Source organism: Tamandua tetradactyla, chromosome 18, assembly GCF_023851605.1.
Source record: "Tamandua tetradactyla isolate mTamTet1 chromosome 18, mTamTet1.pri, whole genome shotgun sequence".
NCBI classification, from domain to species: Eukaryota; Metazoa; Chordata; class Mammalia; order Pilosa; family Myrmecophagidae; genus Tamandua; species Tamandua tetradactyla.
The window spans coordinates 23,398,369-23,422,181 of NC_135344.1; the positions used below are offsets into that span (position 1 = coordinate 23,398,369).

A 23,813-nucleotide genomic window follows, 5' to 3' on the forward strand; every position below is an offset into this window, starting at 1 on the left:
GATCCTTACTTCTACAAAAAAGTAAACGAATATCACACCATTTTCTGTTTTGTTTAGAAGAGAAGTATTAAGAAACCCAGAAAAGCAACATGTTCTTGCAGGGGGTAAAACACAGAGAGTAAAACAGCAGCAAGCTAAAGAGGGTACATAAAGAAAAAGCTACACAAGTGGGTCAAAGCCAAATCCTGCTATGTGCACAATTTTGCCCAGAATGAAGGACCTCATTTACCACCCTTGGCTTTGTGTGGATCAGTAGGGCAACACTACATTAAAGGATTCAAACAGACCGACTCTTCTACAAAGGAGCTGGGTTCCTGCAGGATCTGTTAATCGAGGCATCACTGTATGATATGAGGACTGTGCACACAGACCACCCGAAGGCTGGATGAGCTTCCCTTGCACATATACGAGTAGGATACTGACCGAAAGCCAACTCGCCGTGTGTAGTGAAGACAGTTCTTGGTGACGTGGGTCTGGAAGTGTACCGATCTGCAGATGGCCCCACACTCAGGGCAGGTGTAGGGAGATTTGTGCTGATGAATTCTCTGGTGTGACGCAAAACTGCACTGGTTAGGAAGTAGCATCTGGCAGATAGTGCACGTCTTCTAAATAAACCAAAGGAGGAAAAGGGTTGGTCCTACTAAGCAATTTTTAATATGCAAGGTATCTTGGTTAAATCTTGAAAGAATTATACAGCTTTCATTTCAAATACTACTATAACCGGCTTTAAACCCAATGAAGAAGATAACCTGAGAGTTAAAATGTTCCCTGTAAAATTTCTTACCAAATAAAATAAAACTGGTATGTACATCGTGGTCAGCTCATTCGAAAGGTGAGCTAAAGAGAGTATCACTTTTAGTTAGAGTTTCAATTTTGCTATTTTTGTATTTTGTTTAGTGCAATGAAGAAGTATTCTTGTAAATTATGTTAGCAAATCAAATTTAATGTACAGGAACAAGTTTAAGGATGTGTAATCTGACAGGAGTCACAGTTACCATATAACTCATAAAAAACTTTCTCCAAAATAATCAAGATTAGACTCCTATCCAGTTACTCTTTTCAACCACTTCGGTTATATGAAATTTGAAACAAAGGAATGAAAAAGCAATCAGTTGTTCTTTTTGTATTTGAATTGGTCTTTAAATGCATAAACTGGCCATATTATGATTTATGATTAAAACTAACGCACTGAAGTTCAGATACAAAAATTCAGAAATTAAATTGAATCTTATAGAGCTTAAAATGTGAGCACATATAAATTAAAAGCCTGAAATTCTCTTTCGGTAAGCCTCAAAACCATTAACTATACAGGAAAAAGTCAGACACACTATTTTTCATTCTCTAAAATTTAGGTACCAAATACAGTATATATATTTTTTAAAGCAAAAGAAAGTTAAATATAAATTGGGGACTTAATTGCTTCTATCCCCCAAAATATACCTAACATAGACAGCATATAAGATAAAATGTGTTTGAATGGTATTCATACATTCAAGCAAAACACTAGTATGCACTATCTTCTAAAATGTGTGGCATACTGAAGTCAGTTAAAGAAAGCCTCAAAGTATGGATTCTTGCTAAGATTTAAAACATTTTTATATGGCCTAGGGAGTCAGGAAACTTTCAAAAGACACTTTGTTCTTTTAGCTTTCAAATCAAGCCCACAAATTAAGGTGTAACCTTTTGAGCAACTTAGGCTAAGAAAAATAGGAAACTCACTTGAAAATTCTTCTTTGGTTTTCTCCTGAAAGGACCAACATACAAATTTTATCCCAAAAGACATCTATTATAATCACAAAATGAGAACATTACCGGTAGCTTTGATGATATTAGCCTCTTTTAAAAAATGGTATTCCTTTTCTGGTAACACATATTTCAAAGGTAAAAACAAGCCACATCAAGGAAAACCAATTAGCAGATCCATTAATTTTAACATCACGTTAACATCTACATTAACACAGGTAATCATTTGTTTCTTTGAACCAAAGGCTTCTATTTACCTTTGTCACACAGTCATTTATCTTAGACAGTTAATTATAATATCTGAGTGTCCACGGGCATCTCAGAATTTCTTGTGCTTACACTTAGGAATAAAATTGATATTTTCACAAACTAAAATAAGAAAGTGTATATGTTTATATATTAATATGTATTAACTCCATCCCACCATAGGCCAAAAAGTGAACGCTCACTTTAAATACACTGTCTTATTTAATTCCTATAGTAAGCTGTGAACTAGATAATATCACTGTCATTTTATAGGGATGGAAAAAAGACTTAGAGAAGTCTCCTACTGCTATTAAGCAGAAAAGCCAGGATTTGAACCAGGCTCTGAACAACTCCAAAGCCGGTGAGGGATCAAGGAGAAGAATGGGGTAGAGTTTCCAAAGAACAACAACAAAAAAACACAAAAATACAAAGGGGAAAAACTCTTCACAAGTCCACCTGAGTGCTGACAATAACCACATATGTTAGGATTAACGGTGATTTTCCCCACCCAAAATTATCTTTTTAGCAATGTGGTTATATTGCATTTATAAAAAAGAAAACCTACAAAGGAGATCAAGTATAAGGTGTTCCCCCAAAGCAGAAATGTTTCTTCATATTCTCTTCCATCAGATATGTTAACAAATGGTTATCCTTCACAATATATAAAAAATTCACAGTGAAGTACATAAATGCTTTTTATTGGACATTATAGGTAAGAGATTTATGTACTTTCTATTTATATATAAATATAAATAGTTATAGATGTGTTGATGGGGGTGGAGAGGGTTTTGTTAATAGAAGATTAACTAAAGTAAGTATCAAAATTATTTACTTCAAGAAGAGCATTTATGAGTAATTGAGTGTCCTTTACATGCAGAAATCTTTACAAAATAAACTATGAAAAATGTTTTGGAGGAACAGGGTCCCTCACAACAGTTCTTGGAGAGGGAAAGCGTTGTCTTTAGAATGAACCAGGTAGAGGGCAGTCTGCTATGGGGAGTGGAGTTGGGGCCTCTGTTAAAGCTGGAGGAAGCCATCCTCTGGCCAATGGATGAGTTTGCACGCATCCATTTCCACTGGCTCCTCACCCACTTTAGACATAAAAGTAGAAAAAGAAAGTTGGAGCCAGGATGGACAATAGTCCAAAACACATTTGTATCTTATATCTACTGAAATGGGACAATTAGGTCATTGGGGAATGAGGCTGGATAACTGAAGACCCGTTCTTTAGTTTATACACATAAATACGCATGTATTCATACACACACACATACACACACACAATTATACTTACTCTCTCACCTTTCTATCTTTATCTACGTCTACTCTTCGCCTTTATTTCCTTTTGAGAAAAGGCATGCTATTTTTGCTATAGATCTCCTCCTGAAATCTACTTGCCTGGTATCAATTGTTTTAAACTCATAAGACGTTGTTTACTTAAGTAAATGTCAACTATGCCTGGCAATGCTTTCCCAGGGGATCTAGTGATTCGCTCTCACAGCACAAAGGTCTACACTCCACTAGCTTCTCTGGGATGCTCAACTCATGGCAATGCGAGGAGACAGATGAGGGCCTGTGACCTAAAAGAACTGCACTTTTTTTTTTCATCAAAGAAATTAAAATATATCTTAAAAGTCTAACTCTCTACTACATAAACTGAGACTACTAACTAAAGGATCAGTTTAAAGAGATAGTGCCTGACTTTTGAGTAGAAGGAAATATAACAAAATTCATTTAAATAGATTTATATGTCTTCTGACATTGTAAATATGTCATCTGACAAGTGTATGAATGCTTTCAGTACTTAAATTAGTAAACAGCTAATTTCTACTCTGGACTAGTCTCTTTTGTCTCAGAGAAGTGTTGTTTTCTCAAGTAAATTATTAACTTATCAATATAGTCAAGTAATGCTAAAAAGCTATAGGAAAACAAAACTGTAAAGTAATCAAGTTTTATACTTTATAACAACTTCTATAATTATTAAGTGTTTTTCTACCAGCTCCAGGCACTGAAAATTGACCACTGCACTCAATTACAAGACATGGAGAAGAGGGAAGACGTGTATACTACAGCCCTATTAAGGAATCAGAGAACGCTGGGATTTAGGATCTTCTCTTTACAGGTGAGGAATTATCCGAGTAACAAGAGAAATAATTCTACATGCTTCAATTCATATTATAGGGAGAAAAACAGCCAAGGAAAGGCATAAGAGGTAGAATGAGAAAGGCTAGAGAAATTTGAGTAAATATCGCAAATATTTATGCTTGAATCTCAAACAGACCAAGTCTGCAACAACATGAAACATTTTAATTAGAATCTAAAGGTCACAGATACTGTCACCTTAATAGTCAGCCCAGATGCTAAGTAAATTGCTCCTGCCTCATAGAAGTTTCATACTCTTCTACTTACAGTATAATTACCAAAACAAACAAACAAAGTAGTAAAGCATTTGTTTTCTGGCTTCCAATTTCACAATGAAAACACAAAGAAAACATTTCATTTCAGATCTTACTGAAATGGAAATAACACAAAGCAAGCATATTAGCAGAACTCACTCTATATAACTTTTGTTACCAAAGCTAGTTGGTTGTGGTTTTGGCCTCAAATTATTCTGCTACACTAAAAATCCCTAATGATAAGAAATGGCAGTTAAATGGACAAGTTTTCAGAAAAAGTAGAGTCGACACAGATATAGTTAAAATACAGGTAACTAAAATGCTAATATATAATACACAACAGCTGGGACTAGAATAATCTGACCAAAATTAAAATTAAGCACTGAGAAGGGCAGGATTAAAAACCCAAAAGTAATGAGTCTTCAGCTATTAAGGGGAGGATAATTCAAGTGGGCTTCATGGCTGAGAACACGCTATGTGAGCAGAGTATGCCTAAAAATGAGAACTGCCTAGGGCTGTATGCCGAGGGCATGCTCTATTAAATGATGCCAGAAAGTTCCTGAAAATAAAATGAATCGGCAATCCCTAAAAATGAGGACCACTGCAGATGTAGAGCAACCTTATCCGCATTCTTTAAGTTGATTTATAAGCAACTCCAAGAGCTCTTATGATTCCTAAGGTCCCTCCAGCTTTACAATTCCATGTTTCTAAATCTTAGGGAATCAGCATCATGAAGTAGAAAGTATAATGAATTAGCAACAAAGACATCTTGCCTTGAGTCCCAGTTCTGCCACTAACTGGGCATTTGTTTCTTCAACGGTAAAATACAATGGTTGATCAGAAGATCTATAACATTCTCTGATTCTACGGCTGATATAGAACACACAGGAAGAACACTAATTTTAACAGTTAAGAGGTTGCAGTATACATCTGGCCTGCACTTGGCTAAGCTGTCATGGCCTTACTAAGAGGTAAAGCAATGTCATCCAATACATTTAGATATCAACTATTAAAACTATAGTCCCTGGCTATAAAATACTATAGCAAGAGGAGAAAAAAAAGCTTTTCTATACTCTCCTCCACTCCTTTCCTCAATCTGTCCACAAGCTGGAATTATTCATCAGATAGGTCAGTTCATAAACCCCGAACGGGGATTGATTTACTGGAGCCAGTATCCAACTGCCCAAGTGGTCTATTTTTACTGGTCTGCTTGGTTGCATGTGGCTGGGAAGGTAAATAGTCCACCGAAGATACTATGCCATCTCACCCTCTCTCTCAGTCACTTCTTCCTCCATGTGGTAAGCAGACTCAGGCAGGGCAGTCTAACCTCTGCCTCATCATGTTTTAGGTTCTTGTACCATATCATGAAACAGAGTATGATAAATCCCAAGAGTTGGATTCATGCTTGGGGAATGCAAGGCAAAGTGGGCTTTGACTTAAACAATGTCTTCTAACCCATGTCTTACCAGAGACCTGCACAAGGTAGTTTACTGAGCACAGAACCACTAATAATAGGGTGACACTTGGATTCTCTATGGCAAGCATGACTTTTGTGTAGACTGCCCACAAAATGGTCCCAAAGGAGGAGGAAAAACTGGCAAGACAGAATTTTTATTCCATTGCATATTGGCAAAGTCTCAAAAAGATAAATATACATGTATCCAGAGATGTTGAAATGAGAATGGCATTGAGTAAGCATAGCCACAGCTGGTACTAACAGGAAATGAGACTTTCTTGGGTTCTGGAAAGCACACTGGGAAAATTTAGAAAACGGTATGTTCAAAACATGCAGGAGGGTTGAGATATGAAAGGGGACAAAACAACAGAAAAAAGAGAAAAGCGTGGTGCAATGGTGGCTCAGTGGCAGAATTCTTGCCTGCCATGCTAAAGACCTGGGTTCAATTCCTGGAGCCTGTCCATGCAAAAAAGAAAAAGAGAGAGAGGAGTCTATAACTGAGCTACACAAAAAAATTATTCTCAAGAGAAAGGGTGAGCTTTTAAGAAGCTGGGCTCAACAAATGTGAAAAGGAAAAGGAAAAGGAGAGACTTTGATTCCTAACTGCTTTTAAAGATGGAGCTAGGAAAAAAGATATTTTGCGCTAAATGAGGAATCTGCCTGGGAATTATACAAAAGTGAAATGGGCCCCTCTTTGTCCGCCAGCCCGGCGCGCGGCGCCCACGCCCCGCAACAGCCGGCCTGCCCGCCCTCCTCTCCCCTCTTCCCCCTCTTGCTCTGGCGGCTCTACGACCACCACCGTGCCCTCTTCCGCCTTCACCGGCTCCTACGCCACCGGCCTCGACAGCCTTGCCACCCTCACCTTTCCTCCTCCAGAACAGCTACTTGGGGAGTGGAGACAATACAGAGCAGCTCCCGGAGCCACGACGGACATCAAAGGGACGGCGTACCCCATCCTGGAATGGCTGACTGTCTGGGAGAACCAGCTCCAGTGAGATCACCGAGGGGCGCGGGCTTTCCTGGGTGGGACGGCAAGCGACCGGAGTCCCTCCCTTCCACCTTCCCAGGCCAGCTGGCAGAATTGGGCAGGTGGTCCCCTTGGGCCGCGGCGACTGGCGCCCCCACCACGCGAGGCCCCCTGGACCAACTGAGAGAGTTGGGTCGGAAATCCCCAGACTGCGGAGAACGGTGACCGGGGGGTCCCTTCCAAACACGTGACTTCCCGATCCGGCTGGGAACAGTGCACTCTCCCGGGCTGAAACAGCTGGCGCCCTCCGGCCACGCTTGGCGCCCCGGGCCGACTAGGAAATTCGGTCAGGCGCTCTCCTGTGCTGCGGCGGCCGGCAACCCTCCCCGTGTTCGGACCCCCAGGCCGGCTGGCACTCTTCCAAGACGCTTCGGCTGCTGAACCTCCCCTACGGTGAGAGTTTTCCAGAGTTAAAGGACCCACAGCAACTTTCACTGGTGGAACCCGTAGACAAACGTGTGCCACGAGCGCCACTTACTGGGCAGGATAAGAAAAACAGAACCCAGAGATTTCAGAGAAAAATCTTTCAACCAGTGGGGTCCAACACCAGGAAAATCTGACTAAATGCCCAGACGCCAGCAGAAGATAACAGATCACGCTCAGAAAATTGAAAATATGGCCCAGTCAAAGGAACAAACCAATAGTTCAAATGAGATACTAAGCTGAAACAACTAATGCTGAATACACGAACAGAAATGGAAAACCTCTTAAAAACGAAATCGATAAATTGAGGGAAGACATGAAGAAGACATGGGCTGATCAATAAGAAGAAATAGAAAAACTGAAAAAACAAATCACAGAGCTTATGGAAGTGAAGGATAAAGTAGAAAAGATGGAAAAAACAATGAATACGTACAATGATAGATTTAAAGAGACAGAAGATAGAATTAGTGAATTGGAGGATGGAACATCTGAATTCCAAAAAGAAACAGAAACTATCCAGAAAATAATGGAAAAATTTGAACAGGGTATCAGGGAACTCAAGGACAATGTGAATCGCACAAATATACGTGTTGTGGGTGTCCCAGAAGGAGAAGAGAAGGGAAAAGGAGAAAAACTAACGGAAGAAATTATCACTGAAAATTTCCCAACTCTTATGAAAGACCTAAAATTACAGATCCAAGAAGTGCAGCGCACCCCAAAGAGATTAGACCCAAATAGGCGTTCTCCAAGACACTTACTAGTTAGAATGTTAGAGGTCAAAGAGAAAGAGAGGATCTTGAAAGCAGCGAGAGAGAAGCAATCCATCACATACAAGGGAAACCCAATAAGACTATGTGTACATTTCTCAGCAGAAACCATGGAAGCTAGAAGACAGTGGGATGATATATTTAAGTTAGTAAAAGAGAAAAACTGCCAACCAAGACTTCTATATCCGGCAAAATTGTCCTTCAAAAATGAGGGAGAAATTAAAACATTCTCAGACAAAAAGTCACTGAGAGAATTTGTGACCAAGAGACCAGCTCTGCAAGAAATACTAAAGGGAGCAATAGAGTCAGATACAAAAAGACAGAAGAGAGAGACATGCAGAACAGTGTAGAAAGAAGGAAAGTCAGATATGATATATATAATACAAAAGGCAAAATGGTAGAGGAAAATATTATCCAAACAGTAATAACACTAAATGTTAATGGACTGAATTCCCCAATCAAAAGACGTAGACTGGCAGAATGGATTAAAAAACAGGATCCTTCTATATGCTGTCTACAGGAAACACATCTTAGACCCAAAGATAAATATAGGTTGAAAGTGAAAGGTTGCGAAAAGATATTTCATGCAAATAACAACCAGAAAAGAGCAGGAGTGGCTATACTAATATCCAACAAATTAGACTTCAAATGTAAAACAGTTAAAAGAGACAAAGAAGGACACTATATACTAATAAAAGGAACAATTAAACAAGAAGACATAACAATCATTAATATTTACGTACTAAACCAGAATGTCCCAAAATATGTGAGGAATACACTGCAAACACTGAAAAGGGAAATAGACACATACACCAAAATAGTTGGAGACTTCAATTCACCACTCTCATCGATGGACAGAACATCTAGACAGAGGATCAATAAGAAATAGAGAATCTGAATATTACTATAAATGAGCTAGACTTAACAGACATTTATAGGACATTACATCCCACGACAGCAGGATACACCTTTTTTTCAAGTGCTCATGGATCATTCTCAAAGATAGACCATATGGTGGGTCACAAAGCAAGTCTTAACAAATTTAAAAAGACTGAAATCATACACAACACTTTGTCGGATCATAAAGGAATGAAGTTGGAAATCAATAATAGGCGGAGTGCCAGAAAATTCACAAATACGTGGAGGCTCAACAACACACTCTTAAATAACAAGTGGGTCAAAGAAGAAATTGCAAGAGAAATTAGTAAATACCTCGAGGCAAATGAAAATGAAAACACAACAAATCAAAACTTATGGGACGCAGCAAAGGCAATGCTAAGAGGGAAATTTATTGCCCTAAATGCCTTTATCAGAAAAGAAGAAAAGGCAAAAATGCAGGAATTAACTGTCCACGTGGAAAAACTGGAGAAAGAACAGCAAACTAATCCCAAAGCAAGCAAAAGGAAAGAAATAACAAAGATTAGAGTAGAAATAAATGAAATTGAAAACATGAAAACAATAGAGGAAATCAATAAGACCAGAAGTTGGTTCTATGAGAAAATCAATAAGATTGATGGGCCCTTAGCAAGATTGACAAAAAGAAGAAGAGAGAGGATGCAAATAAAAAAGATCAGAAATGGAAGAGGAGACATAACTACTGACCTCACAGAAATAAAGGAGGTAATAACAGGATACTATGAAAAACTTTACGCTAATAAATACAACAATTTAGATGAAATGGATGGGTTCCTGGAAAGACATGAACAACCAACTTTGACTCAAGAAGACATGGATGACCTCAACAAACCAATCACAAGTAAAGAGATTGAATTAGTCATTCAAAAGCTCCCTAAAAAGAAAAGTCCAGGACCAGACGGCTTCACATGTGAATTCTATCAAACATTCCAGAAAGAATTAGTACCAACTCTCCTCAAACTCTTCAAAATAATCGAAGTGGAGGGAAAACTACCTAATTCATTCTATGAAGCCAACATCACCCTCATACCAAAACCAAGGAAAGATATTACAAAAAAAGAAAACTACAGAACAATCTCTCTAATGAATATAGATGCAAAAATCCTCAATAAAATTCTAGCAAATCGTATCCAACAACACATTAAAAGAATTATACATCATGACCAAGTAGGATTCATCCCAGGTATGCAAGGATGGTTCAACATAAGAAAATCAATTAATGTAATACACCATATCAACAAATCAAAGCAGAAAAATCACATGATCATCTCAATTGATGCAGAGAAGGCATTTGACAAGATTCAACATCCTTTCCTGTTGAAAACACTTCAAAAGATAGGAATACAAGGGAACTTCCTTAAAATGATAGAGGGAATATATGAAAAACCCACAACTAATATCATCCTCAATGGGGAAAAATTGAAAACTTTCCCCCTAAGATCAGGAACAAGAAAAGGATGTCCACTATCACCACTATTATTCAACATTGTGTTGGAAGTTCTAGCCAGAGCAATTAGACAAGAAAAAGAAATACAAGGCATCACAATTGGAAAGGAAGAAGTAAAACTATCACTGTTTGCAGACGATATGATACTATACGGAAAAACCCAGAAAAATCCACAACAAAATTACTAGAGCTAATAAATGAGTACAGCAAAGTAGCAGGCTACAAGATCAACATTCAAAAATCTGTAGCTTTTCTATACACTAGTAATGAACAAGCGGAGGGGGAAATCAAGAAACGAATCCCATTTACAATCGCAACTAAAAGAATAAAATACCTAGGAATAAATTTAACCAAAGAGACAAAAAACCTATATAAAGAAAACTACAAAAAAACTGTTAAAAGAAATCACAGAAGACCTAAATAGATGGAAGGGCATACCGTGTTCATGGATTGAAGACTAAATATAATTAATATGTCAATCCTACCTAAACTGATCTACAGATTCAATGCAATACCAATCAAAATTCCAACAACTTATTTTTCAGAATTAGAAAAACCAATAAGCAAATTTATCTGGAAGGGCAGGTTGCCCCGAATTGCTAAAAACATCTTGAGGAAAAAAAACGAAGCTGGAGGTCTCGCGCTGCCTGACTTTAAGGCATATTATGAAGCCACAGTGGTCAAAACAGCATGGTATTGGCATAAAGATAGATATATCGACCAATGGAATCGAATAGAGTGCTCAGATATAGACCCTCTCATATATGGACATTTGATCTTTGATAAGGCAGTCAAGCCAACTCACCTGGGACAGAACAGTCTCTTCAATAAATGGTGCCTAGAGAACTGGATATCCATATACAAAAGAATGAAAGAGGACCCGTATCTCACACCCTACACAAAAGTTAACTCAAAATGGATCAAAGATCTAAACATTAGGTCTAAGACCATAAAACAGTTAGAGGAAAATGTAGGGAGATATCTTATGAATCTTACAACTGGAGGCGGTTTTATGGACCTTAAACCTAAAGCAAGAGCACTGAAGAAAGAAAGAAAGAAATAGGAGCTCCTCAAAATTAAACACTTTTGTGCATCAAAGAACTTCATCAAGAAAGTAGAAAGACAGCCTACACAATGGGAGATAATATTTGGAAATGACATATCAGATAAAGGTCTAGTATCCAGAATTTATAAAGAGATTGTTCAACTCAACAACAAAAAGACAGCCAACCCAATTACAAAATGGGAAAAAGACTTGAACAGACACCTACCAGAAGAGGAAATACGATGGCCAAGAGGCACATGAAGAGATGCTCAATGTCCCTGGCCATTAGAGAAATGCAAATCAAAACCACAATGAGATATCATCTCACACCCACCAGAATGGCCATTATCAACAAAACAGAAAATGACAAGTGCTGGAGAGGATGCGGAGAAAGAGGCACACTTATCCACTGTTGGTGGGAATGTCAAATGGTGCAACCACTGTGGAAGGTAGTTTGGCGGTTCCTCAAAAAGCTAAATATAGAATTGCCATATGACCCAGCAATACCATTGCTAGGTATCTACTCAAAGGACTTAAGGGCAAAGACACAAACGGACATTTGCACACCAATGTTTATAGCAGCGTTATTTACAATTGCAAAGAGATGGAAACAGCCAAAATGTCCATCAACAGAAGAATGGCTAAACAAACTGTGGTATATACATACGATGGAATATTATGCAGCTTTAAGACAAGATAAACTTATGAAGCATGTAATAACATGGATGGACCTAGAGAATATTATGCTGAGTGAGTCCAGCCAAAAACTAAAGGACAAATACTGTATGGTCCCACTGATGTGAACGGACATTCGAGAATAAACTTGAAATATGTCATTGGTAACAGAGTTCAGCAGGAGTTAGAAACAGGATAAGATAATGGGTAATTGGAGCTGAAGGGATACAGACTGTGCAACAGGACTAGATACAAAAACTCAAAAATGGACAGCACAATAATACCTCATTGTAAAGTAATCATGTGAAAACACTGAATGAAGCTGCATCTGAGCTATAGGGTTTTTTTTTTTTTTTTACTATTATTACTACTTTTATTTCTTTTCTCTATATTAACATTTTATATCTTTTTCTGTTGTGTTGCTAGTTCTTCTAAACCGATGCAAATGTACTAAGAAACGATGATCATGCATCTATGTGATGATGATAAGAATTACTGAGTGCATATGTAGAATGGTATGATTTCTAAATGTTGTGTTAATTTCCTTTTTTTTTTCTTTCCGTTAAAAAAAAAAAAAAAGTGAAATGGAATGCCATCCCCAAAGGAAGCCAAATTCCAAAACACAGATGTGAATACTCTCTGAAATCCACAGGAAGAGTATCATGATGCAATTATGGATGCTTTCCTTAGAGACAGGACAACTACACCAGGATGTTAGAAAAAAATAGAGTAAAACCTCAACTTCAAGGAAGATAGAGCAGATGTACTTTTCCCTATTCCTCCCACTAAGTACAACTAGTAACCCTCAGCATTATAAGTAAAACAAACATAAAAAGATGGAAAAGTGGAGTGAAGAAGGCAAACCAGCTAGGGACCTTAGTCAGGACTGAGGAATGACATAGCTCCGTGGGTTTTCTTTTGTGCTTCATATACCTTAAATTTGGAGCTGAAGATGCTAGCAACCCAGAAATGCCAATGGTACAGAGATAAAAAAAAAAAAAGAAGGAAAAAGCCCCTACAAAAACCTGTACTTTCTAAACACAAGAACAGGAAAGTAGAAGCCTATCAAAACCAGAAAACTTTCAGACAATTAATGCTCTACTCCAAACAACCACCACAGAAAACCCTGTGGCCCACCCAACCCTTGCCAAGTTTGGGTGGAGCCAGGACTTCTCACTTTCTAAAGCTGTAAATGAAGAATTTCAACACTTCTGCCCTAATGGCAAAGAAGGCCAGTGGGGAACAGCGACTTGCAACTCTATCAAATGAGAACAAGTATCCTCACAGAGAGTTAAAAAAATCCCCCCCATAAAAGAAATCCATCAGACCCAGATGATTTCACTAGAGATTACTACATAACATTTAAAGAAGAATTAAAACTAATTAAATACAATTTCTGTTGGAAAACAGAAGAAGGAACAATCTTAACTCATCATATAAAGCTAGCATTGTGTCCAAAACCAAAGACATTAACAAAAAGAGAATCACACGTCAATATCCACCATAAACATAGATGCAAAAATCCTTAAATAACATATTAGTGAGTTCATTCAGTAATATATAAAAAGAATTATACACCATGACCAAGTCAAGTTTATTCCCGGAATGCAAGGTTGGTTCAATATCTTATGATCAATAATGAATCATTATCAGTGGCTCAAGAAAAAAACCATAATCATATCAACTGACAAAGAAAAATCATCTAAAAAAATTAATGCCCATTCATGATAAAAATGGTTAGAAAAATAGGAACGTTATAAAAATCTACAAAAACCATACAGGTAATATAACACTTTATGATCAAAGAATGAATGCATTCCCCCTCAAGATCAGAAAACAGGCAAAGATGTACATTTTCACTACTCTTATTAAACATAATGCTGAAAGTTCTAGAAGTAATTTGGATACAAAAGAAGAAATAAAACTATCCCTGCCTGTAGATGACATGATTGTCTACATAGAAAATATCAGAAAATCTAAGCAAAAAATTCCCCTAAAACTGGTGAGTTCAACAACTTCACAAGATACACAATAAATATACAAAATTCAATTGTATTTCTATACACCAGGAATGAATACATGAAAAACTAAATTTTAAATACACCAACACTGCTAAAAAAAACACTTAGGTGTAAATCTAACAAAACATGTACAGAACCTATATGCTGAAACCTCTAAAATGCTGATCAAAAAAATCAACAAAGAATTAAATAAATGGAGAGATACTCTATGCACAAGGATTAGGAGACTCGACATAGTAAAGGTGTCAATTCTCCTCAGATGATTTACAGGTTTAAAGTAATTCCTATCAAAATCTTAGCAAGACTTTTTTACACACATAGACAAGATTATTCTAAAATGTATATGGGAAAGCAAAAGAACCAGTATAGTTAAGACAATTTTGAGAAAGAAGAATAAACTTGGAGAATCAGCCTATGGGATTTTAAGAATGTGGAATCTGTAGAAAGACAGGGGAACAGAAAAGAAAAACCATAAATAGACTTACACAAATATGTCCAACTAATTTTTGACAAAAGTTCAAAATAGAATTCAATGGAGGAAAGACAGTCTTTCCAACAAATGTGTTGGAGAAAGTAGACATTATGGACCAGAAAACAATGAATTTCAACTTAAGTCTCAAACCTTATGCAAAGATTAACTCAAAATGGATTATGATCTTAAATGTAAGACAAAAACATAACATTTAGAAAAAAGGACAGCAGAAAATCTTAAAGATACAGGATTAGCAAAGAGTTCTCAGACTAGTCACCAAAAGCAAAATCCATCTAAGGGAAAACTGATAAACTGGACTTCAGCACACAAAAAAATTTTAAGATGTTGGAGATACTTCAAGGCTCTATCCCCCAAGAGAAGCTTTGAACAGCCAGCAAAAACTAGCGGAAACATATTTCTAAACGCTCCAGAAAACACTTAAAACAGGGCAAGCAATGAATTAAGCACAAGGCTATTTAAAACAGTAGGATTCACCAGATCAGTAAGGAGTTACTCTATGTCCTCAGTGTAGATCCTTCATTCCAGTTCTGGAGGGAGCAGAGTCACTTCATGCACATACTCGGAGAAGGTCTAGCCCAATTTTCAAGTGTCAGCCTAATGGACTTGCTGTCCCCGAACTTGCTCAGCACGTAGAAGGAAGTTCACCAAGTTCTCGTACAGAATAGTTAGGGAGAACAGTCAAGTTGTGCAGCCTGATGCAACAGGAAGGTGAATGAACTGTATGCCAGGGAATAGTGACCATTGTTAACAGTATAAACAGGGAATTCATCCTAAAACTAGAGGCTGGAGCAGAAAGGATTAGCAAGGCCACAAAACTTCAGCCTGGAGCTATTCTCCAAACTCACTGTATGGACAAGCCCTAGAGAACAGCACAGGTCAAGCTGCAAAGACTGGAAAGGGGTTTTTCTTTGTTTCCTCCTCCTCCTCCTCTTTGATCTTTTTTATCAGTTCCTGGGATTCAAGGAAAGCTCTGTCATGACACCAGCTAGATACAAGCTTAAGAAACAGACACCTCAGAGTCCAAAGAAGTTATCAAAAATGTCCAACTTTCACAGTGACTTGAACAGTGGATAATGAAGTATTTGCAAAGTTCCCTAGGAGGAATGGGGAGAAAGGGGGAAAAACTCAACTTCCCCATTTGGAGAATTCCTGATATTCTCAAAAGCAGGGGGAACAACCAAATCAATAAGTCAAGCCCTCAATCTTGGGGTTCCCTATGAAACTTACCCCTGCAAAGGACAGACTAAGCCTACTTAAAATTAGGCCTAATTGTTACCCGCAGAGAAACTCCTTTGTTTCTCATTTGTGGCCTCTCTCTCTCTGCCAACACAGCAAGCAAACTCATTGCCCTCCCCTCCCCCACGTGGGACATGACTTCCAGGGGTGTAAACCTCCCTGGCAATGTGGGACAGAAATCCTAGAATGAGCTGGGTTTTGACATCAAGGGATTGAGAAAATCTCCTCAACCAAAAGGGGGAACAGAGAAATGGGACAACATAAAGTGTCAGTGGCTGAGAGAGTTCAGAGTCTAGAAGTTATCTTGGAGGTTATTATGTATCATATAGATATCCCTTTTTTAGTTTATGAACTATTAGAATGAATAGAGGGAAGTGTCTGAAACTGTAGAGCTGTGTTCCAAATAGCCATGTTTCTTGAAGAGCACTGTATAATGATACAGCTTTCACAATATAACTGCATAATTGTGAAAACCTTGTAACTGATGCTTATTTTATCTACTGTATAGATAGATGAGTAAAAAGATGGATAAGAAATAAATAGTAGGGGGAACAAAGGTTAAAATAAATCGAGTAGGGTGGGCCACGGTGGCTCAGCAGGCAAGGACGCTTGCCTGCCATGCCAGAGGACCCGGGTTCGATTCCCAGTGACTGCCCATGTTAAAAAATAAATAAATAAATAAATTGAGTAGATTGAAATACTAATGGTCAATGAGAGGGAGGAGTAAGGAGTACGGCATGCATGAATTTTTTTTTCTTTTGGTGGAGAGATGCAAATATTCAAAGAACTGATTATGGAGATGAATACACAACTACGTGATGCTACTGTGAACCACTGATTGTAACCATGTTAAGAATGTTTGTACATCAAAAATGTATGTTTGGAGACTTCCGGGTCAAGATGGCGGCTTAACAACATGCACATTTTAGTTCGTCCTCCAGAACAACTACTAAATAACCAGAAACAGTACAGAACAGCTCCTGGGGCCACGTCAGTGACCAGACACACAGCATATCCCAGTCTGGACCAGCTGGACCAGCTGCGAGCACCCCACAGAACCGTGAGTTCCCAAAGTGGTGGCGGCCAGCGCCCCTCCCCCACAGGCCGCTTCCCAGAGGGGAAAGGAAAGGACTTTACCAGCAGCAGGGGCTGGGCACAATCAAACGCCAATTGTGGAACTAATTAACAAATTCTGACTACTAAAAATAGGCCCCCAGCTTAGGTAAACCTGATCAAAGCAGAGGTTGCTCATTTTTGCCCCGGCGCCAAGGGGGCAGGACTGACAGAAAAAGAGGGGAAAAAAAAAAGAAGGAAACAGAGGTTTTTGTGGCTGCGTATCTACAAAGGCTTGACTGCCTCTGGACACAGCGGCAGGACTTTTCAGACTGCAATTGCCCCAGGCATAGGCAGAAGTGAGCTCTTTTGGGGGCTTGTCTGGAGCCTGTGCCTTCCCCAGGGGAGGGGTGAAGCCCCACCCAGGTGGAATCCCTCCATCAAGGAATTCAGACACCAGGGCTTGGTAATTTGAAGCCATTAAAACCAGCCTACAACCTCTCCTCTGTCTCCTCCATGCCCCCAGCAGAGAGAGTCTGCCAAAGTTAAAGGTATTGCATCATCTTATGCTGGTGGGACCTGCAGTCAGACAAGTGCCACACACAGGGCAGGATAAGAAAAACAGAGTCCAGAGACTTCACAGGAAAGTCTTTCAACCTGCTGAGTCTCACCCTCAGGGAAAACCGACGCAGGTGACTCTTTTCTCCTGATAGGAGGCCAGTTTGGTCTGGGAAAATCTGGCTGGGGTCTATAATATTTAAGTAGACCCTCCTAAGTGTGTGTGGGAGAACGGCACCACACAAGCAGGGCAAGAAACAAGAAAACAAGAACTGAAAAATTCTCCTCTGTTAAACAAAACTTAAGCTAAAGGTCCAGATAAAGCTAAACGGAATGTCAAAGAACAGATAGACAACAAATTCATCCAGCAAGAAAACCCTAGATAAAAGAAGTGAACGCAATCTCCAGAATAAACTAATTAAGGTAATTAAATGCCTAGACGCCAGCAAAAAAAATAACAAATCACACTAGGAAAATTGAAGATATGGCCCACTCAAAGGAACAAACCAACAATTCAAATGACATACAGGAGCTGAAACAATTAATTCAGAATGTACGAACAGACATGGAAAACCTCATCAAAAACCAAATCAATGAATTGAGGGAGGATATAAAGAAGGCAAGGAAAGAACAAAAAGAAGAAACTGAAAGTCTGAAAAAACAATCACAGAACTTATGGGAATGAAAGATACAGTGGAAGAGATGAAAACAACAATGGAAACTTACAACGGTAGATTTCGAGAGACAGAACTCAGGATTTCTGAACTGTAGGACAGAACATCTGATAACCGACAAGAAACAAAGTATAGGGAAAAAAATGGAAAAATATGAGCAGGGACTCAGGGAACTAAAAGACAATATGAAGCGCATGAATATACGTGTTGTGGGTGTCCCAGAAGGAGGAGAGAAGGGAAAAGGAGGAGAAAAACTAATGGAGGAAATCATCACTGAAAATCTCCCAACTCTTATGAAGGACTTAAAATTACAGATCCAAGAAGTGCAGCGTACCCCAAACAGAATAGATCCAAATAGACATACTCCAAGACATTTAATAAGCAGAATGTCAGAGGTGAAAGAGAAAGAGAGGATCTTGAAAGCAGCAAGAGAAAAGCAATTCATCACATACAAGGGAAGCCCAATAAGACTATGCGCAGATCTCTCAGCAGAAACCATGGAGGCGAGAAGACAGTGGGATAATATATTTAAATTACTAAAAGAGAAAAACTGCCAACCAAGAATCCCATATCCAGCAAAACTGTCCTTCAAAAATGAGAGAGAAATTAAAACATTTTCAGACAAAAAATCACTGAGAGAATTTGTGACCAAGAGACCAGCTCTGCAAGAAATACTAAAGGGAACACTAGAGACAGATACAAAGACAGAAGAGAGAGGTGTGGAGAAGAATGTAGAAAGGAAGACTATGAGTAAAGGTAAAAAGGAGGAAAATTAGATATGACATAAAATCCAGAAGGCAAAAAAGTAGAAGAAAGTACTACCCATGCAGTAATAACACTGAATGTTAAAGGATTAAACTCTCCAATCAAAAGACATAGTCTGGCAGAATGGATTAAAAAACAGGACCCATCTATCTACCCAAACAACACGAGGCCAAGGACACAAATGGACATTTACACACCAATGTTTACAGCAGCATTATGAACAATTACCAAGAGATGGAAACAGCCAAAATGTCCATCAACAGACAGTTGGCTAAACAAACTGTGACATTTACATAAGATGGAATATTATGCAGCTGCAAGACAGAATAAAGTTATGAAGTATGTAACAACATGAATGGACCTTAAGGACATTATGCTGAGTGTGATTAGCCAGAAACAAAAGGACAAATACTGTATGGTCTCACTGATATGAACTGACATTAGTGAATAAACTTGGAATATTTCCTTGGTAACAGAGACCATCAGGAGATAGAAATAGGGTAAGATATTGGGTAATTGGAGCTGAAGGGATACAGATTGTGCAACAGGACTGAATATAAAAACTCAGAAATGGACAGCACAATATTACCTAACTATAATACAATTATGTTAAAACACTGAATGAAGCTGCATATGAGAATGATAGAGGGAGGAGGGCTGGGGCATAAATGAAATCACAAAGAAAGATAGACGATAAAGATTGAGATGGTATAATCTAGGAATGCCTAGAGTGTATAATGATAGTAACTAAATGTACAAATTTAAAAAATGTTTTTGCATGAGGAAGAACAAAAGAATGTCATTACTGCAGTGTGCTGAAAATAGGTGGTACTTAATATTTTAAAATTTCAACTAATGTGAGACTAAAGCAAAAAATGTTTATTTAGTACAAATCTATACTTTGACTAGTGCATCTCCTAATATAACTTATGTAGATAGTTGATTGAACACCTTAAGTACATGGAACTTTGTATAGGACATGAGATTTTGTTGGTTTGTCCAGGTGATGCCCTGATGAATCCCAGAGTGATTTGATCAGTGGGTGGAAAAGTATTTGCAAATTCCCCTTCGGGGAATGGTGAGAACAGGGGAAAACTCAACTTCCCCAAGTTGAATTCTTGATATTCAGTGTGGACAACCAAAGCTATAGACTGAGCCCCAAGTCTTGGGGTTTGTTCATAAGAAACTTAACCCCACAGGGGATAGGTCAAGCCTACTTAAAATTAGGCCTAAGAGTCACCCCCAAGAGAACCTCTTTCGTTGCTCAGATGTGGCCTCTCTCTCAAGCCAACACAGCAAGCAGACTCACCACCCTCCCCCTGTCTCTGTGGGACATGACTACCAGGGGTGCGGATCTTCCTGGCAGCGTGGGACAGAAATCCCAGAATGAGCTGAGATTCGGCATCAAAGGATTGAGAAAAACCGTAGAATGAGCTGAGACCCAGCATCAAGGGATTGAGAAAATCTTCTTGACCAAAAGGGGGAAGAGTGAAATGAGACAAAGTGTCAATGGCTGAGAGATTCCAAACAGAGTGGAGAGGTTATCCTGGAGGTTATTCTTATGCATTAAGTAGATATCACCTTGTTATCCAAGATGTAATGGAGAGGCTGGAGGGAACTGCCTGAAAATGTAGAGCTGTGTTCCAGTAGCCATGTTCCTTGATGATGATTGTATAATGATATAGCTTTCACAATGTGACTGTGTGATTGTGAAAACCTTGTGTCTGATGCTCCTTTTATCTACCTTGTCAACAGATGAGAGGAACATATGGAATAAAAATAAATAATGGGGGAACAAATGTTAAAATAGATTTAGTTTGAAATGCTAGTGATCAATGAAAGGGATCAGTAAGGGGTATGGCCTGTAAAATTTTTTTTTTCTGTTTGTTATATTTTTCTGTTGTCTTTTTATTTCTTTTTCTGAATTGATGCTAATGTTCTTGGAAATGATCATGATGATGAATATGCAACTATGTGATGATATTGTGAATTGCTGAGTGTATGTGTTGGGAATGTTTGTGTTTCTTTTAATTTTTTTTAATTAATAAAAAATTAAAAAAAAAAAAAAAAAAGAATGTATGTTTGGGGCGGGCCACGGTGGCTCAGCAGGCAAGAATGCTCACCTGCCATGCCAGAGGACCCAGGTTCGATTCCTGGTGCCTGCCCATGTAAAAAAAAAAAAGAATGTATGTTTGTTGTTTAGAATAAAAATTTATTTTTTTAATGTCCAGGTTTCAGCAAAAGATGACAAAATGTATGAGGAAACAGGAAGTGATGGTCCAAGCAACAGAGATGACTGAAACATTAGAAATCATCAATGAGGGCAACAGTGGCTCAGTGGCAGAGTTCTTGCCTGCTGTGCTGGAGACCGGGGTTCCATTCCTGGAGCCTGCCCATGTAAAAAAACAAAAAAGAAAACAAACAAAATTTGGAAACCATCAGTGAGAGGATTAGTTCTGGTACATTCCAGACAAAATTTTTAAAAAATGGTCCTAAATATACTCAAAGGGCTAAAGGAAAATTTGGACAAAGAACTAAAAGAAATCAGTAAAACAAAAGAGGAACACAAACAGGATATCAGAAGAGAGAATAATAATAAAGAGGAAGCAAACAGAGCTGACAACCACAGAAACAAATTTAAAATTCTAGCTCTAGAAGGGTTCAAGAGCAGATTGAAGATGACAGAAGAAAGAATTAGTGAACATGAAGATCAGATAACTGAATCATCCAGCTTGAGGAGCAGAAAGAGGAAAGAATAAAGAAAATTAAAACAAAGCCTGAGGAACCATTAAGTGCTTCTCATCAGACACCATGGAGACAAGAAGGCAGTGGGAAGACATATTTAAAGGGCTGGAAGCAAAAAATTACCAACCAAGAATTCTGTATCTGGCAAAACCGTCTTTCAAAAATGAGGGAAGAATCAGGACAACCCCAGATACACAAAAGCTATGGACTTTGCCAGCACCAGACTGGTCTTATAGGAAATGCTAAAGGGAGTTTTGCAGGTGGGAAGTAAAGGACAGTAGACAATCGACTAAAGCTGCATGAAAAAACAATCTCCAACAAAGATAATGGCATGAGTAAATGTAACTGCCAGTACCACTGTATTTTTAATTTGTCACTCCACTTTTTACTTCCTCCAGGATCTAAAAGGCAAATGCATAAAATGCAATGATAAATCAGTGCTGTTTTACTCATAATGCATAAATATGTAATTTATGATGAGGGAATGGATAAACAAACAGCATCACATCCATTCCATAGAGTACTGCTGAGAAATAAATGGACAAGCGATACACAAAACATCCTGGACGGAAATAGATTATGTATGCTACTGAAGGTGTTAAAACTGGGTAGAGTCAGGATGCTTAATTTAAACCCCATGGTAACCACAAAAAAAATACCAAAGAATATGCAAACATAAAAAGACAAAAAGAGGAGTATAAATTACCAGGGGTAGGGAGATGAGGCAATGGGAAGTTAATGCAAAATGAGTATACAGTTTCTGTTTGGGGGTGAAGGGAAATTTATAATGGATAGTGGTGAGGATATTGCAACATTGTGAACTTCATTAATTTCATTGACTGGCATGCTGGGATGGGAGGATTTATGTTGTATAACGAGAGAAAGGGAAACTAAAGTGGTGAGGACAATTTTCTTCTTCTTTTTCTTTCTTTTTTTTTTTTTTTGCATGGGTAGGCACTGGGATCAAACCCAGGTCTCCAGTATGGCAGGCGAGAACTCTGCCTGCTGAGCTACCGTGGGTCGCCCGATGATGACAATTAAATGCAATGCATGATACTAGAGGGTATCTAAGAATTGAGGAGAAAAGGTATAAAAGGACATTACTGGGACATAAAAACTGGAATACAGAATGTAAGCTTCATATCAATGTTAAATTTTTTTAACTTTATAATTGCATATAAGGTAATTACATAAGTAAATTCCCTTTTTCATAGGAAATGTACATGAATGTATCGTGTATTCAAGGAGTATGTGTTCCAGGATGTGTACAACCTGCTCTCAAATGTTAACAGAGAAAGACACAAACAAAGAGTAATAGCACAATTTTTAAAATCAGGGGATCTAGATATCTGAGATGGGATGGTGTTTACACTGGAGTTCTCTGTATGGGTTTGTATTTACAATTGTCTTGTAAGTTTGAAATTATTTTAAAATTCAAAATTAATTTTTTTTAAAAGTGTTTTGCTCTGTGAAAGAGAGATAAAAGACAATATGGAGAAGAAATGGTTTACAACTACATATCCAACAAAGGATTAGTATCTAGAATACATAAAGAACTCTAAAATATTCAGCATAAAAAAACCAACAATCCAATTAGAAAATGGGAAAAAAGACATGAAGAGATATTTCACTAAAGACTACAGAGGGCAAATAAGTGCATGAAAAGATCAACATCATTATTCATTAGGGAAATGCAAATTAACAATGATAACACTACTACCCATCAGAATGTCTAAAATGAAATACAGTGACAACATTAAACACTGGTGAGGATGCAGATAAACTGGAGCCACTCTATAAAACAGTTTGACAGTGTTTTAAAAATCTTAATGGGTAACTACCATACAAACAGCAATTGCACTTCTGAGCATTAATATCAGGAAAATGGAAACTAAGGTTCACACAAAAACCTGCAATGTTCATACCAGCTTTATTTGTAATAGCCCCAAAATGCAAACACTGCAGATGTCCTTCAATAAGTGAATGGATAAACAAACAACATCACATCCATTCCATAGAGTACTGCTGAGAAATAAATGAACAGAAAAGCGATACACAAAACATCCTGGACGGAGCTCCAAAGAACTAGGCTGAGTGAAAAAGGCCAATCCCAACAGGTTACATAATA

General features: G+C 38.2%; 1 protein-coding gene across 15 annotated transcripts in view; it reads right to left on the reverse strand.

Annotated features, from left to right (window-relative positions):
- ZNF532 (zinc finger protein 532) overlaps positions 1 to 23,813 on the reverse strand; it is a 262,905-nt gene that overhangs the window by 78,636 nt on the left and 160,456 nt on the right. For all 15 annotated transcript variants that reach the window (XM_077135344.1, XM_077135341.1, XM_077135343.1 and 12 more), the window contains one exon: positions 424 to 605. In XM_077135344.1, the coding sequence (XP_076991459.1) occupies positions 424 to 605 (182 nt within the window). The remainder of the gene's footprint in view (positions 1 to 423; positions 606 to 23,813) is intronic.